The following is an 18253-nucleotide window of genomic DNA, read 5'->3' on the forward strand; positions in this document are numbered from 1 at the left end:
TAATCTGTACCCAAGTACATGTTTTTGATGATTAAGTGTAAAAATTATCAAATAATAATAATAATAATAATAATAATAATAATAATACCATATTCCCACTGCTTATGATTTTTGCAAAGGTTCTAGCTTGCATAAAGGTACTTTGTAGGCAAAGCAGGGTCAGTTATATTAATGTATAGCTGATGAGGGAGAGAGAGAAAGAGAGATAGAGAGAGAGAGAGAGAGAGAGAGAGAGAGAGAGAGAGAGAGAGAGAGAAAGGGGGAGGAGTAGTGGCTGATTCTCACCTTCCCTCATTGGTCTTCTCTCCCTTTTCCCAACAACCTCCTCAATGCCCCCTTTACCTCCTTGTTCCTCAGAGTGTAGATTAGAGGATTCACCATCGGTGTAACTACTGAGTAAAACAGAGATATGAATTTGCCCCGGTCTTGGGAACTACTCTTGGCTGGCAGCAGGTAGGCATAAATGGCTGAGCCATAGAAGAGGAATACTACTATCAAATGGGAGCCACAAGTGTTGAAGGCTTTACGCCGACCTTCAGCTGATTGAATCTTCAAGACGGCCTGGACAATGTAACCATAGGAGATGAGAATGATGCTAAGGGGGACAGCAGTGAAGAAGGCACAGACACCATTGAGTACAGCCTCATTGAGGCTTGTGTCACCACAGGCTAACTTGATCATTGCTGGCACTTCACAGAGAAAATTGTCAACTTTCTGGTGTCCACACAGTGGGAGCTGCACAGTGAATGTTGACTGAATTAGAGAGTTTCCTAGGCCTCCTAGCCAGGCAATGGCAGCTAGCTGCCAGCAAAGCCGAGGGTGCATGATGGTCATGTAGTGCAGGGGCCGGCAGACAGCTACATAACGATCAAATGCCATCATGACCAATAGGATGCATTCAGTGGCACCCAGCCAGAGGAAGACATATAGCTGGGTTATGCAGCCACTGTAGCTGATGGTTTTGTCTGGGCCCCACAGATTCAACAGCATCTGAGGGACCGAACTTGTAGTAAAAGCAAGGTCAAGGGAGGAGAGGTTACTGAGGAAAAAATACATGGGTGTGTGAAGCCGGGCATCCAGGCGTGATATTAGGATAATGGTCAAGTTGCCCACTAAGGTCATCAGGTAGGAGAACAGGATAACAACAAAAAAGATCTTCTCCAGCTGGGGATGGTCAGAGACACCCATCAGGATGAAACCTTTAAAGGAGTGGTTGTTGGCTCCTCTCATCACTGGCCACCTTCTGGCCCCTAAGGAAGAGAGAAAGGACACTGCACTGAGAAAAATGTCAGGGGAGTCATAAAATGAGAGTGTAAACTGTTGATCAAGATTCATTTCCTCAAAGTGAAATCTTCAAGAAAGAAAAGTTAAGAAAGAAAGAAAAGAAAGATAGGAAGGATCAAAGAAAACCATAGGTCTCCTGGCTCCAGGGCTATCTACTAGTTTGATTCTATCACTTCCAGGTCTATCTTTACAGTTACCAAAACTGTAATTTCCAAGAATTCCCAAATGAACAGGAAACTTTACAAGAAGAGCAATCATGAATTATCAGGTCAATTTGGAGAACAACGAAGATGATGAGGGGACTCAAAACTATGCTGAATGAGGATTGGGTGAAAAAATTGGGAATATATAACCTTAGTTGAGAAGACATGGGTAGAGATTGCTGTGAAAATTGTCTTAAAATTGTGATAGGAGTATCAGGTGGAAAAGGGTTTTGACTTGTTTTACTTGGATCCAAAAGGTTAAAACAAGGAAGCTACAGAGATTTAGATTCAAATTCAACTTACTGAAAAGCTTCCTAATTGGAGTTGTCAATTATCAGAATTGAGGGTCACATTTTAAATCTTGAAGTGAACCCTCACCATATTATTATTAATAACACAAGATGGAAAAGAAATTATAATATGTATGTACATATATCTAAATGTAGAGAGATATTATAGTTTTTCTTTATTCCTGATATTTTATAATTCATAAATACAAAAATTTTAATATTAGCTTGAGCAATATATGATTTGGAAAGGAAATAATATAAAACAAATACATATAGACAATTTATATTAGATTAATATATAGTTACTACACTCCGGATCATTGATGGAATTTTAGATTGTTTTCTCCTTTGGATTACCCTGCTCCTCTGTCTTGGTAGAGTTAATTTAACACTCTACTCCTTACAGTTCAGGTAATTTCTTTGCTCAACTTCTTTACATATATAATCAAATAAGAATTTTTATGTGCCCTAAACAATGGAAAATATGTTCATTAGTTTAGAATTGTATTATACTATTACACACTTACACATGGATTGAGATTGTAAGGGACTTTAGAATATAGACTTTTAGCACTGGAAGACAAGAAACTTATAACCTTCAATGTTAGAACTAGAAAGGACCATTGAGATCATTTGGTCCAACCAAGGTACGCTGGTAAATATTTAACAGCAAACTCTCCAAAAATAAAGGTCAGGTTTAAGTTTAAGCTGCATCACTAATATTTTCCATTACTTTTTAAGTCTAGATGATTATCAGAAAAATACATCAAGCCCTGATTTGTAGTATTATTTATTTCTCAGGTGTAAATATTGCCCTGAAAGTTTAATGATCAACTGTGAGAGCTGATTAGAGCTGACTCCAGCATATCCCCAAAATATTTTATTTTATAGATGATGAAATCTAGGGATCAAAGGTTATATAATTTTGGAATATAGAAACAAAATGAATCTTAGATTGTAAAGCTGAGAAGGAATAAATCTGTACCTTGTAAAAAGTCATAAAGATTTTTAATGCTATATAACAGGAACGTAAACTCTACACTCAGTCTTAGAGTATTTGAATTAAAGATCAGGTTTTGAAATACAAAAGAGGTAAATGGAAGGAAGTGCTATTTTTCTGAGTATTGAAAATTTACAAAAATTAAGAAGATTGGGTAAGAAATACAAATCAGCTCAATAGAAGTTTTTGGTTTCAACAATAATTTCAGAGTCATATTGAATTATTTAGAAAAACTAGACAATATGAAGGATTCATGCACCTTCAGTTATTCTACATCCTTTTGAAAGGCACAAGTAAATAATTATCAAAAAGATAGTGTATATGTACTTTGAGGAAAAGCTAAAGGATGGAAACTGTAGAATAGTAGAATAGAAAAATCACTAGATTTAGAGTGAAAGGCAAAATATCACAGTCTCTCTGACTCTTGATGTCTTCTTCTCTGTAAAATGAAGGAGATGAATTTCATCCCCAATGTCTTATTCCAGCTCCAAATACAAAATCTGGGGTTGCTTAAATTAAAGAAAAAGAATACTAAGATGTTACACATTTAATTCACTGTTGTCACTGAGAAGGACTTTTAAAAGAAGGATACTGAGCCTTTTAAATGGGTTTAAATTAATTGAGGTGTGGCGCCATGGAAAATAAACTGTCTTTAGTCACAGTCAGAGGGATTCAAATCCTGATTTTGCAATTTATTCTGTGTGACCTTGAGCAAGTCACAAATTCTCTTAGTCTCAGTTTCTTCACTTGCAAAATGAAGAGTACAACCAATCTTAAATCTATAAATCATATGATCTGAATATCTCCAGTATATCTGTTAGGTGGGATAGCCCACTCTATAGGAGAAGGAGGAGGGATCTCTTTGGAAATGAAAGTGATATAAAATGGAAGACATCAATATGAAAAGAAGCAGGAGAAACTGATCACTATAAAAGAGATAGAATGAGATTCAGGAAGGTGAGATTCAGGAAGAAAGGAGACATACAATTGTCATGGGTGATTGAGATCTTTGTCTGTCACGAGGCAAGGAGATGAACTAGGTAATGTCTCAAATACTCCTTCCTACTTGAGAAGGATTTCTTCAATTCTAGGACTTCTATGCCTCTCACATGCTAATATTTCCTCTCCTCTTAGAGTATAACCAGCTCAATAACATCTATCATTTTTGTTCTTCCTCTTTTCCCTTCTTGAGCTCCATCTGAAGGTGGAACAAGACATTGAAGATGAAATCTAAGTCCTTCATTTTGGAGAGATAAGGAAATCAAGAGCCAGAGAGACTATGATTTAAATATTTCATTGATTTGAAATCTAGTAAAATTTCTATTCTACTATTCTACATAATGCATTCTTTAGCTTTTCCTCAAGGTACATATGCAATTGAGTTTTCCTAGTTTAGTCTTTGCGATTAATCAGTTCTTAGCAATGCCTTTTTTTATCAATCTGCTTCATATCAAAGATTTTTATCCTTACGTTTTTTTCCTTTCTGGAGATGAGATGAATAATGGGCCTGTAAGATATTCTTTTTTTTTTTTTTTGCAAGGCAAATGGGGTTAAGTGGCTTGCCCAAGGCCATACAGCTAGGTAATTATTAAGTGTCTGAGACTGGATTTGAACCCAGGTACTCCTGACTGCAGGGCTGGTGCTTTATCCACTGTGCCACCTAGATACACCTCCTGTAAAATATTCTTAAAGGCATTTACAAAATCATGTCTTACCCACCTTTCCTCCTGGATCAGTAACCTCAGTCCTCAAAGATCATCATTCAATCTCCATCATTTCTTCCTCCATTCTTTACTTTCTCTGCCTCTCATTTCTTCTTTTCTATTTACCCCTTTCTTCTTTCCTCTTATTGGATTGTAGAATCTTAGATTTGGGAATAGATCAATAAATTTTTCTCACTCCATTTCCCTTCCCCTCTCCCTTAGCTTCTCCCAGGACAAAAATCTATTTATCATATGTGGAATCATATTGGCTTTGGGACTTTTATCGGATTTTTGATGCATCTCTGATTCTTCATTCTTTCTCCCTTAATCTCCAAATTTCCCAATCTTCAAACTCTCACAGTCATTGAATACCAAAATGTAATGGAGAAGTGGAGCTATCTGAATGAAGCCTGTGATAAATGGTTTCTTGCTTTCTATTACTCCTTCCCTCCTACATTCTGTCCATCCCTTGCTCTTCCTTCTAGGTTTCCTTCCTTCCCATCCCTTGCTCTTCCTTCTAGGTTTCCTTCCTTCCTTCATGATACTAAATTCTTTGATTGCTGAATTGTTCATTTTCTCTTATTTACAAACTGGAATGAATCCTGCCAATTTGGGACTGATGGGAGTGGCCTTCAAACAAAGAGGTTGGATTAGGAGACCATTTGTAGAGTCCCTTCTGGCTCAGCCATTCTGTGTTTTATGATTTCAAGATTCCTTCCAACTCTGACATCCTTGATTCTAATAAGGAGTCTTCCTGTAATAGTCTAAGACTTATAATTCTCCTTCAGCTGAGAGATGCATCCACATGAGAAGGAGCAGCATTTGCTTCATGAGGCATTGCTAATTAGCTTTTCACTTTTCTGCACCTTTAGACTAGTCACTTTACTTCTACATATTTTTTTCCTCAATTGAGAATTTTAATTCCTGACACCTCCTTCACAGAAGGTGAGAAGCCCCCTGTAGACTGAATCTTGGTCCTGTGAAGGAGAAGGCTGTTTGACTTCAGCTCCAGCCCTAAAACTTCCTTCCTCCCTTTGGGTACAGAAACTGAATATCCATACACAGCCCTCCTGGTTCACCAGAGCCCTCCATACTCTACACATTTCCCTTTCTCTTTCAAAACTTACCTAGCTTGTGTCCCAATGTATCCCAATGTGTCCCACATTGAGAATTGACTCATTGCTGAAGTATTTCTGGAAGACCAAAACCCAGACTTCCTGATTCCCAATCTATTGACTTTCCATTATAGCATTTTTTTCTGTGGAAAAGAAAAAAAGCGTTGAATTTGGAATCAAAGGATCTAGGTTCAATTACTGACTGTTCAGCCTTGGGCAATCAGTTAACTTCTTTGGGACTCAGTTTCTTCATTTGAAAAAAATAAGGAGTTTAGATGAGATGATCAGGCTTCCAGCTCTAAATCTTTGTGTTGGTGGGTTACTGTTACCTCCTTCCAAGGTAACAGTTGCATTTTAGAACACAATTTCATGTCCTTGATGTTTTAATTTAAAAGATTGACTATAGGTAGAATACAGAGAGATACTGAATGTTGGAAATGGAAAGGGTTATAGAAATTGCCTAGTCTGATCCCTTTAGCTACCAAATGAGGAGCAGGGAAGTGATTTGTCCAGCTCACAGAGCTGCTGGGAAAGTTTGGCTGAAGAAGCCAGATCTCCTGACTCCTGTTTTAATGTTATTTCTAGGATACTTCTTTGCCAGTGGAGGAGATATTTTTGGGAAGGGTGAATTTTTTGAGTCCCCTATCAGATGCTACCTGTAGACAACCAACTTTTCTACTTCCATTGAAGGCTAGTTGCTGCAATTCAGCTGGTTTTCTCACCATCATTCCTGACTCCAGTAATGGAGCCCTCCATCCATTGCACAACCTAGCTGCCTTGGAATCAAGAGAACCTGAGTTCAAAAATGACCTCAAACATGTACTATCTGTGAGACCCTCAGCAAGTCATTTAGCCTTTCTGCCTCAGTGTCCTCATGTGTAAAATGAATAGGTGAAGGAAATGGTAAGCTTCTCCAGTATCTTTGTCAAGAAAACTCCAAATGGGGTCACAGAGAGTTGGACGTGACTATAATGACTGACCACCACCAACAACAACATCAAAGGAAACCCACAGCTGATGAAAATAATTCATCTCCTTCATCCAAATTTTTGGAGCCTCTGAAATCTATCCAGAGATTTTTTGGTGGGGAGATGGGTTGTTTGTGAATGCCAGGTTAAGAGCCCCTGTTCTAGAGTAAGTCAGTCAACCAGTATTTACTGATTGCCTCTTAGGTGCTAGAAGCCCAGATGGTAAAATAGAAAGAAAGCAGCCTTAAAAAAACCACCAAGCAGACACTTTAGGAACCATATTAATTAACAATATTAATCGCAAGACCTGGGGACTGAATGGCTAGGTTCTACAACTAAGATACCATACCCCAATGCATCTGTTTCATAGAAGAAAGGTCTTAGTCATTACAGAACAGAGTGAGTGGGTATCCTTACAGTAGGAAATGAAAGAGACCCCAACACCCCTTGCACACTTGTACTCACCAGGTATTATCTGGAGGGCAAGGGGGTATAGATCTCTTGAAGAGCAAGAAATAGACTGCTTGTAGGGTCCTTCTAATCCTGGCTTGCAGTTTCTGGCTTTTCACAGTCGGGCAGTACCAGGTCCTCTAAGGATGTTGGTTGTTTCCAGATTTGGCTCAGTTGATGATTCTGCAATAGCTCAAGGGAGTATCAAGGCCTTCCCCAGCCAATTAGTAATAAACAATAAAGTAGCCAAAATTCAGGACAAAAAAAACTTGTCCCCAAAGAGCAGAGAGTCTGTCTCTTAAATTTCCTCCCCATTACTAATAATGCTTTTTTTCCCCCAATACCAATTTTGTTTATTATTATAATACTTTACAATAATAATACTTGCTTTATTCTTCATACTTTTGAATTTGTTTTCACATGCATTCACAGACATTGCTGTTATGTAAGTAGGGTAGGAATTATTTATTCCTGTGTGCCAGAAGAGGAAACTGAGGCACAAAAGAGGAATTTACTCATCCAGAGTCACACAACTCTTGATCTTATTATTACCCACAATTGTTCTACTCATATATGAATGTCTCTGAAACTATAACCTATATTTCTTTCTGCCTTATGACCCCAAACAAATGGTACCCTGGTAAATGTTTAATTGACTCTCTGGAATAAAATGCACATACATACAATGTATATTAAAATTTAATTTTCAAGGACTGCCAAGTGGTGCAGTTGATAGAGCACAGGCCCTGGACTCAAGAGAACCTGAGACAAATCTGGCCTCAAATCTGGCTTTAATTAACTGTATGCTCTTGGACAAGTCAAATAACATCATTACCTTGCAAAAAACAAAAAGAAAATAAATAAATAAGCATTTAATCTGCATTAACATATTCTTTATCATTTTCTTAAGACTAGAGCACAAAATCAAATAAGCAGCAAATCTATATCTGTACCCTAAATCCAAGGAATAGCATGACTTATCATCAGTTCTTTGGAATCATGAATAATCATTGTATTGGTTGTAATTCCTACAGCTGTCAAAGATATTTTTTTTTGCCGTGTTACTTTTGTATTCTAAATTGTTCTCCTGATTTCACTATACATTATCAGTATAGTATTATCAATTAAGGACTTTTAAGGATTCAAGAATGTCTATTTTATAGGATAATCATTCTTTTGATTCTATTCATTTCACTCTGTATCACTTGATATGTCTTTCTTGAAAACATCTATGTTTTCATTTCTTACAGCACAAAAGTACTCCATCACATTCATATACTACAGCTTTTTCAACGATTCCTTAATTAGTAAGCAACCTTTTAGTTTTTAGGTTTAAGTCACCAATGTAGCTATTATAAATACTTTTGTTCATAAACAAATTGTTTTGCTTTCTTTGATTTCTTTTCGGGAAAGCTTAGAAGTAGTATACCTGGGTCAGAGGGCACACGCCACTTAACTTTAGTTTGAAAAAATATGTGCTCCTACCTTTCCAGGGCTGGATCCAGAAACCTGGACTCTTGCTATTTTATTATTGTTACTGGCTGCTACTGTTTCTGAACTAATGGTAGAGTGACAGTCAATCTGATAAAAATTGGAACAAAATCTGCTCTCAAGTCTCTGATTGGTCTGGATATTTCTGAAAAGTGAAAGAAAAAGAGCAATAAGGACTGACTCCCTTTCTTACTAGGTCCAGCTGCACATTCTGCAATTGATAAATGGTCAAAGGATATGGAATCTCAGATGAAGAAATTAAAGTTATCTATAGTCATAAGAAAAATTGTTCTAGAACACTATTGAGAAGGGAAATGCAAATTAAAACAATTCTTAGGTACCACCTTACACCTATCAGTATGGCTAATATGACTAAAAAGGAAAATGATCACTACTGGAGGGGATGTGGGTAACCCAAGAAACTAATGCATTATTAGTGGATTGTAAACTGATCCAGCCTTTCTGGAGAGCAATTTGAAATTCTGTTCAAAGGGCAATAAAACTGTGCATGCCCTTTGATCCAACAATACCACTACTGAGTCTGTATTCCAAAGAAATCAATTCCAAAGAAGGGTAAAAAATCCATGAATATATATATGTATATATATATACATATATATATTCATAGCACCTTGCTGGCAGAGAATTGGAAACTGAGGGGGTCCCCATCAATTGGAGAATGGCTGAACAAATTGTGTAATATGTATGTGATAGATCACTATTGTTCTATAAGAAATCATGAGGGACAGGACTTCAGAATAACCTGGAAGGAATTACATGAACTAAAGCTGAGTGAAATGAACAGAACCAGAAGAACATCGAACATTCTGATAGTAACACTGGGTGATGATCAACTATGATGAACATGTTCATTGTGGGAGTACAATAATTAGAGATAATTCTAAAAGATTTGTGATGGAAAATATCACCCATATCCAAAGTGAACTTTGAATGCAGACTAAAGCTTACCGAAGTTTTCTTGTTTATTGGTTTTTTCTTTAATGTTTTTCGCTCTGTTTAGATTTGATTTTTCTTACACATAAAGATTAATATGAAACTGTGTTTAGTATAATTACATATTAAGAGTCTGTATTAGATTGCTTTCTGTCAGGGGGAGGAAGGAGGGAAGGGAAGGAAGGAGAAAAATGTAAAGTTCAAAACCTTGCAACAAATGATTGATGAAAACTATTGTTGCATGTTGCAGGAAAAACAAATAATTAAAAAGATTAATGAAAAAATAATGGAAAAAAATTAGGTCCCCCTGCAAAGGAGTGACTTTGATCCACAAAAAACTGAGAGTCAACCAATTCATTTCCAGTTGATGAGATCTGATAAAATCTCAATCAAAGCCTTATCACCCTCTAACTTTTCAAACCGATTGACCAATCCTCCAACACCAGTTTTCTTAGGTTTACTGGGATAGGTCATAGAAGGCAAGAGAAGTGAAACTATCCCTCAAAAGTGAACCCCCGTCCTCAGTACCACAGGAGTCTCTAGTAAAATGATTATATCGGGAGGGGAGTGCTGATCTTGAACAACTACATATTTCTTAGAAGTAATATTGAATACTGAGCTACTTCCCCCTTGCAAATAATAAGGCTGACTGTGTGCCTAATGTTATGGATATGTTAGAAGACTGGTTCTATGGAATGAATGAATGTAGAACTTGATAAAGTCCAATTGGTTTAGAGGATAAAAGCATTTGAGGAAAAGCCTGTTGAGGAAAACTGCAGATAACTGGCATTTTCAATTGTTGTAGACAACTGGTTAAGATGCTTAAGAAAGAGGACAATGCAGATACTATCCTTTGGGAGCCTTCCTAGACACTGATTCTTTTTTTTCTTTTTAGGTTTTTGCAAAGCAAATGGGGTTATTAAGTGGCCTTCCCAAGGCCACACAACTAGGTAATTATTAAGTGTCTGAGACCGGATTTGAACCCAGGTACCCCTGACTCCAAGGATGGTGCTTTACCCACTGTACCACCCAATCTCCCTGTAGATAGACAAGGATTCTTAAAGAGAATCTCCTTCCTTTCTAGGGAAGGGAGAACTGTGTAACTATAGAGAAATTATTAAATTGAGACAGATGGCTTTGCTTCCTACAAAATACTACAGATATTTTCACAGAAAAGGAAACTGAGACCCAGAGAAGTGAAGTGACATGGAATAACACAGATCATGTGCACTGACATATCAGTCATTAAAGGAGCTCAGTGTGTCTTTCCATAGTTCTTTACTTTGTTGAAATTAGTGGACCTTCCCTATTGTTTTCCTTACTATGTAAAACCAAGTAAAACATCTTCCATAGACCCCACTCTTTCTTCCTTTTGCCTTAGATGACCAAGTGCTCCACCTCAGTTCAGATGCACACTCTCTATCCTGATATCTGGCAATATTTAGACAGATACTATAGAACTTTGAAGTAATTAAAACTTTTTCCTTACCTTTTGATCAGTTATATCTAATTTCTCAAGCTTTCTTTTTGAACTTTTGTTATTGCTTTGTATGCCCTAATGGTCTTCAGCCCTGCTTTTCCAACTTTTTTCCCCTAGTTTCTGATTAATTGAATTCTCTATCAAGATGGGATATATTGAGGCCACAGAGAAGTGGAAATGATGATCAGTCTATGAATAGTGATCAGGTTTTAAAGTAAAGAACTGATTTAGATAGGAAATAACAAAAGCCAGTGTTGTAACCTGATCAAAATTATAATTGAACTTTAAGGTTCTAGCCAAATTAAATTGATGGAATTGATGGAAATCAATGGAATAATCTGGGGAAAAAAATAGCAGGAAGACTCACATAACCCTCTTTGGGTAGGTAAGAAGTGTTGGACATACCATCACATGTGATTACTAGAAATGTTATTTCTGCTTAATTCTTTTTCTTTATTACATAGGAAGATTCACAGGGAAAGGAGAAAGGGAGGGATTTTGAGGGAAAGGGTTATATCTAAGATTAATAGAGCAATTTTTAAGAGGTGGAAGGACAAACTAGGTTTGCAAAGTAGATTTGCAATTGAAATAACTATTATTAGTTAGGATGATGTGATCAAAGGAGTTGGTTTAGAAAACAGGTAATGGGAACAGTGTGGAAACACAGAAAGGGAGAATTTAGGAGAGAGAAATATGTTATTATCCCTCAAAAATTATTTGAAGGACAAGATGTCTTTGATTAGCTAAATGAAAATGGTTACTTGGCAAACATAGTTCTTAGAGTAACGAAGAGGGAACTCATAATACTCAATAACAATATAGACAAAATTATTCCTAAAAGCCCACTGAAAATTCTTTTCTCTGATTCTGTAGTCACTAAGAAAATTTAATTCTGAATTGAATTGCCTGACTGAGGAGAGAGTACATTAGCTAAGTTTTCTTTTGCATTTCCAGTTAGATTTGCAAATATACATATTGGTATTATGGTTCTCAAACTAGCATACTACTAAGTTAGGTTGGTACATGCCAATTTAACATTGAGTTCTATTATCTGCAGAAGAGAAGCTCTAATTGTTGAAGGAGAGGAGAATGAACTCAATTGTTGTGCAGAAAATCTCATATAGATTTGTGACTCATTAAGCCAGATCAGGAGATGGAGGCTGGTGGCAAACTTGGTGGTAATAGCATCCAGATAATGATCCCTCTCCATTTATCTTTTATTTGGGGTGGGGGGCAGGCAGGGAAATCAGGATTTTGTGACTTGCCCAGAGTCACAAAGTTACTTAAGTATCAACTGTATGAGTTGGGATTAGAACTCAGGTCCTCCTGATTCCAGGGATTGTCCACTGTGCCACCTAGCTGCCTCTTCCCTTATTTTTAATTTAAAATTACATGAAGTGCAGATAGGTGGCACACTGGATAGAGCACAAGCTCTGGACTCAGAAGGACATGAGTTCAAATCCAGCCTCAGACACTTAATGATTAGTGGTGTGACTTTGGTGAGTCAGTTAATGCTAAAGCCTTACAAAACAATTACATGTGTTTCAAGGAAAGATTGAGTGTAAAAGTGAAAGGGAGAAGAGAAAGAGAAATATGAAGAAGAAGCACTAAATAGATGTTGACAAATGAAGAGGAGCTGGATGTAAACATCATATGATTTCAGACATATAGACAAATATTCTAGATCTGACCAAAAGGAATAATTATACACATCCTTCATGAAATCCCTACTTTAAAGTCTCATGTGGCAGGGAAATAGGCCTGTGTTCTCAAAGGCTGGGGCAAAAGAAGACAAACTGCAGTAGGTAGATCCTACCAAGCATGTTTGAAAGCTTCAAGGGCAGGTTTGGTGACAGTCATTCAGAAACCAGTATAATTAATTGCAGAGAGCTTCAATACCTAGACTTCCCTCGGGGTGAAAATTTCATTTTTTAGATACAGTACCTCATGAAGACTGTCCAGTAAAAGACTAGGAAGGGGGGTGGCTAGGTGGTGTAGTGGATAGAGCTCCGGCCCTGAAGTCAGGAGTACCTGAGTTCAAATCTGACCTCAGAAACTCAATAATTACCTAGCTGTATGGCCTTGGGAAAGCCACTTAACCCCATTGCCTTGCAAAACCCTAAAAAAAATAAAGGCCAAGGAATACGGAAGGAGGTTTTGTGATCTATAAAGTCATCTTTTTTTCAGGATTGAACCAAATCAAGAAAGAAAATGAAAATGAAAGCACTTTTAATATTTAATATTTCTATGAAATATTAATAACGAGCTAATACTTTTATAGCACTATAAGGTTTGTAAATAATTTTATGTAAATTATCTCATTTGAGAGAATAATAATGATAAAAAATAATATGAGTTGGGATAGAGAAAATAATGAAAATTAGATCTATATTAGCTCTACATATAGATATAGATCAATAATTTCTGAGACCTGGAAGCATCTGCCGTTATAATCTGGACCCGAGAACATGGTTTTCTTCACTAAATGGAAAAATCAGCAAAAAATAGTAACCATATTCTAACTCCTTAGGGTTGTTGGGAAGGATTTTAACCCAAAGGTACCTTATGTGGAAATCTGCATCAGTTATATTAATGTATAACCGATGTGTGTATTTGTGTGTGTGTGTGTGTGTGTGTGTGTGAGAGAGAGAGAGAGAGAGAGAGAGAGACAGACAGACAGACAGACAGACAGACAGACAGACAGACAGAGGAGAGTGGCCCATTCTCACCTTCCCTCATTGTTCCTCCCTCCTTTTTCCCAAGAACCTCCTTAACGCCCCCTTTACCTCCTTGTTCCTCAGAGTGTAGATTAGGGGATTCACCATCGGTGTAACTACTGAATAAAACAGAGAAATGAATTTGCCCCGGTCTTGGGAACTACTCTTGGCTGGCAGCAGGTAGGCATAAATGGCTGAGATATAGAAGAGGAATACTACTATCAAATGGGAGCCACAAGTTTTGAAGGCTTTTTGCCAACCATCAGTTGAGCGATTCTTTAGGACAGCCTGAGCAATGAAACCATAGGAAATGAGGATGATACTCAGGGGTACTGCAGTGAAAAAGGCACAGACACCATTGAGTACAGCCTCATTGAGGGTTGTGTCACCACAGGCTATCTTGATTAGAGCTGGCACTTCACAGAGAAAATTGTCAACTTTCTGGTGTCCACACAGTGGGAGCTGCACAGTGAATGTTGACTGAATTAGGGAGTTTCCTAGGCCTCCTAGCCAGGCAATGGCAGCTAGCTGCCAGCAAAGCCGAGGGTGCATGATGGTCATGTAGTGCAGGGGCCGGCAGACAGCTACATAACGATCAAATGCCATCACAACCAATAGGATGCCTTCAGTGGCACCCAGCCAGAGGAAGACATATAGCTGGGTTATGCAGCCACTGTAGCTGATGGTTTTGTCTGGGCCCCACAGATTCAACAGCATCTGAGGGACTGAACTTGTAGTAAAGGCAAGGTCAAGGGAGGAGAGGTTACTGAGGAAAAAATACATGGGTGTGTGAAGCCGGGCATCCAGGCGTGATATTAGGATAATTGTCAAGTTGCCCACCAAGGTCAACAGGTAGAAGAACAGGATAACAAAAAAAAAGATCATCTCCAGCTTGGGATGGTCAGAGACACCCATCAGGATGAAACCTTTAAAGGAGTTGTTGTCGGCTTCACTCATCACTAGCCACCTTCTGTCTCCTAAGAAAGAGAGAAAAGTCACTATTTTGAGAAAACTCTCAGCAAAGTCATAAAATGAGAGTGTAAACTGTTGGAAAAGATTCATTTCGTCAACATCAAATCTTAAGGAAACATAATGCAAGATGGGGAAAAAAAGAAAGATATGAAGGATAAAAGTTTATTTCATGACTCTCCTAGCTCCAGGGTTATCTAGTAGTTTGGGTCTATCATTTCCAGGTCTATCTTTACAGTTACTAAAACCTCAACCTCCAAGAATTCCCAAATGAGCAGGAAACTTTACAAGAAAAGCAATCATGAATTATCAGGTGAATTTGGACAACCACAATGATGGTGAGGAGACTCAAAACCAAGCTGAATGAGGTTTGGGTGAAAGAATTGAGGATATGTAATCTTAGTGGAGAAGACATGAGTTGAGATTGCTATGATAGTCACCTTAAAATTGTGTTAGGAGTATCAGATGGAAAAGGCATTCGACTTGTTTGGACTCAAAAGGCAAAACTAGGAAGTTATACTGATCTAGATTTAAATTCAACTTACTGAAAAGCTTCCTAATAATTGGAGTTCTCCAGTATCAGAATTGAGAGTCACATTTTAATTCTTTAATTGAAACCACACTTTTATATTAGTCTAAGTGACACAAGATAGAAAAGGATTTAAAATTTATACGTACATATTTATCTATACATAGAGAGATGTTATAGTTTCTCTTTATTCCTGATATTGTATGATTCATACATACAAACAAGTTTTAATATTAACTCAATAAATATATGATTAGGAAAGGAAATAATATAAAATAAATATTATATATATATATATTTAGATAATTTAGATTAATATAGAGATGCTACACTCTACATCCTCAATGGGGTTTTGGATTATTTTCTGGTTTGGTTTCTCTGTACTGCCTGCTCCTCTGTCTTGGTACAGATAATTTAATGTATTCCTTACAATTCAGATAATTTACTTCTCTTTCTTACATGTATAATGAAATGAGTATTTTTATGTGACATAAACAATGGAAAATATGTTCATTAGTTTAGGATTGTATTCTATTGTTAAAGACTCATACACAGATTGAGATGTGCAAGGGACTTCAGAATACTGAATAGCATAGAACCTTGAATGTTAGAATTAGAAAGGACCTTTGAGATCATATGGTCCAAACAGGATATGATGGTAAATATTTAACAGCAAACTCTCCAACAATGAAGGATATATTTAGGCTTAATCTGCATCGTTAATATTTTCCATTTCTTTCTTAATTCTAGGTGATTAACAAAACAATACATCGAGCCTGATTTCTAACATTACTTATTTCTCAGGTGTAAATATTACCCCGAAAGTTTAATGCCCAACTCTGAGAACTGATTAGAGCTAACTCCAGCATATCCCTGAAATGTTTTACTTTATAGATGAGGAAGCCTAGGGTACCAAAGGTTATATAATTTTGGAATAGAGAAATAAAATGAATCTCAGAATGTAAAGCTGAAAAGAAAGAAATCTGTACCTTCTTAAAGTCATAGAGATTTTTTAATGTTATGTAACATTAACATCAACTCCCACTCAATTTCAGAGTATCTGAATTGAGGATCAGGTTTTGAAATTTGAAAGAGGTAATTTTAAAGTAAATAGATGATATTTTCTGAGGATCAGTTAATTATAAATCAGTTTTTCGATATATTAATAATTTCAGAGTCATATTGACTCATTTAGGAAAACTGGACTATATGAAGAATGTATGCACCTTCAACACTTTTTCTACATCATTTTGAAAGGGTTAAGTAACAAGTAATCAAAAAGATAGTGTACATGTACTTTGGATGAAGGATGTAGAATAGTAGAATAGAAAAATCAATAAATTTAGAGTGAAAGGAAATATTCAAATCACAGTCTCTCTAGCTCTTTATTTCTTCATCTCTCTAAAATGAAGGAGTTGGATTTCATCCAAGTACAAAATCTGGGGTTGCTTAGATTGAAGAAAAAATACTTAGATGCACATTTAATCCAATATTGTCACTGTGAAGGGCTTCTAATAGAAAGATATTGAGCCTTTTCTCTATGTCAAGAAGACCAAACTTGGTTCAAATTAAATGAGGTGCGGTACCATGGAAAATGAATTATCTCTAATTACAGTCAGAGGAATTCAAATCCTGACTTTACAATTTACACCTGTGTGACCTTGAGCAAGTCACAACTCCTCTTGGTCTCAGTTTCCTCACTTGTAAAATGAAGAGTATAACTAACTTTAAATCTATAAATCTTATGAACTGAATATCTCCAGCATATCTGTTAGAAGGGATAGCCGATTCTATAGGAGGAGGAGGGATCACTTTGGAAATGAAAGTGATATAAAAACAGAAGACATAGATATAGAAAGAAGTAGGAGAAACTGATTCCTATAAAGGTGATAGAAGCAATTGGTGAGATTCAGGAAGAAAGGAGATATACAATTGTCATGGGTGATTGAGACCTTTCTCTGTCAGGACACAAGGAGATGAACTAGATGATGTCTCAATCCTCCTTCCTACCAGAGAAGGATTTCTGAAATTCTATGACTTCTGTGCCACTCCACATGCTAATGTTTCCTCTCCTATTGGAATGTACCCAGCTCAGGAACATCTATCATTTTTGTTGTTCCTCTTTTCCCTTTTGAGCTGGAACAAAGAATTGGAGATAAAATCTAACTCCTTCATTTTGCAGAAGTGGAGAAAGCAAGAGAGACAGTGAAATCGTGATTTAAATATTTCCTTTGACTCTAAATCTAGTGACTTTTCTCTACTCTAAATGAATATCTCCCGTCATTTAGCTTTTCCTCAAAGTACAAATACTTGAGTTTAACTAGTTTAGTCTTTGCTATTAGGCAGCATTTAGGAATGACTTTTTATTAACCTGCTTCATATCAAAGATTTTAACGTTGTTTTTTTCCTTTGTGGAGATAAGATAAATAATAGTAGGTGAGTGAAATATGCTTAATGGTATTTACCAAATCATTTCTTACCCATTTTTCCTCCTGGATCACTAACCGCAATCCTCAAAGGTCATCATTTAGTCTCCATTTCTTCCTCCATTATTTTCTTTCTCTGCCTCTCCTTTCTTCTTTTCTATTTGCCCATTTCTTCCTTCCTATACTGGAATTGTAGAATCTTTGATTTCAGAATGGACCTGACCTGGAGATCAATAATATGTTTTTCTCAGTCCATTTCTTTTACTCTCTACCTCAGCTTCTCCAAGGACAAAAAAATCCATCAGTCATACTCAGAAGCATAGCATGGCTTTGGGACTTTTCCTGAATTTTTGATGCATCTCATTCTTCCCCCTTTCATCTTCAAATTATCCAATCTTCAAACACTCCCAGTCATTGAATGCCTAGAATGAAATGGGGAAGCTGAGCTATCTGAATCACCCTGTGATAAATGGTTTCTTGCTTTCCCTTACCCCTTCCTCAGGTTTCCTATCCATCCTCTGCCCTTCCTTCTAGGCTTCTCTCCTTCATGACATTGCTTTTTCTTATTTACAAACTGGAATGAATCCTGCCAAATTGGGACTAATGGGAGTGGCGTTCAAACAAAGAGGTTGGAATAGAAGACCATTTGAAGAGTCGCTTCCAGCTCAACCACT

The 18253-nt window shown here is 36.9% G+C and overlaps 2 protein-coding genes across 2 annotated transcripts; both read right to left on the reverse strand.

Annotated features, from left to right (window-relative positions):
• Positions 1 to 291: 291 nt before the first annotated feature.
• Positions 292 to 6594, reverse strand: LOC141495499 (olfactory receptor 2C1). Its single transcript, XM_074196885.1, has 2 exons — positions 6576 to 6594; positions 292 to 1199 (listed from the first exon to the last, which is right to left on the reverse strand). Exon 2 carries the CDS (start codon positions 1186 to 1188, stop codon positions 292 to 294), a length of 897 nt encoding a protein of 298 aa, XP_074052986.1. The 5' UTR covers positions 1189 to 1199; positions 6576 to 6594.
• Positions 6595 to 13673: 7079 nt separating this feature from the next.
• LOC141496444 (olfactory receptor 2C1-like) lies at positions 13674 to 14612 on the reverse strand. The gene has a single exon (XM_074198980.1). It carries the CDS (start codon positions 14610 to 14612, stop codon positions 13674 to 13676), a length of 939 nt encoding a protein of 312 aa, XP_074055081.1.
• Positions 14613 to 18253: the final 3641 nt, after the last annotated feature.

The sequence above is a fragment of the Macrotis lagotis genome, chromosome 8 (genome assembly GCF_037893015.1).
Source record: "Macrotis lagotis isolate mMagLag1 chromosome 8, bilby.v1.9.chrom.fasta, whole genome shotgun sequence".
Lineage (NCBI taxonomy): Eukaryota > Metazoa > Chordata > Mammalia > Peramelemorphia > Peramelidae > Macrotis > Macrotis lagotis.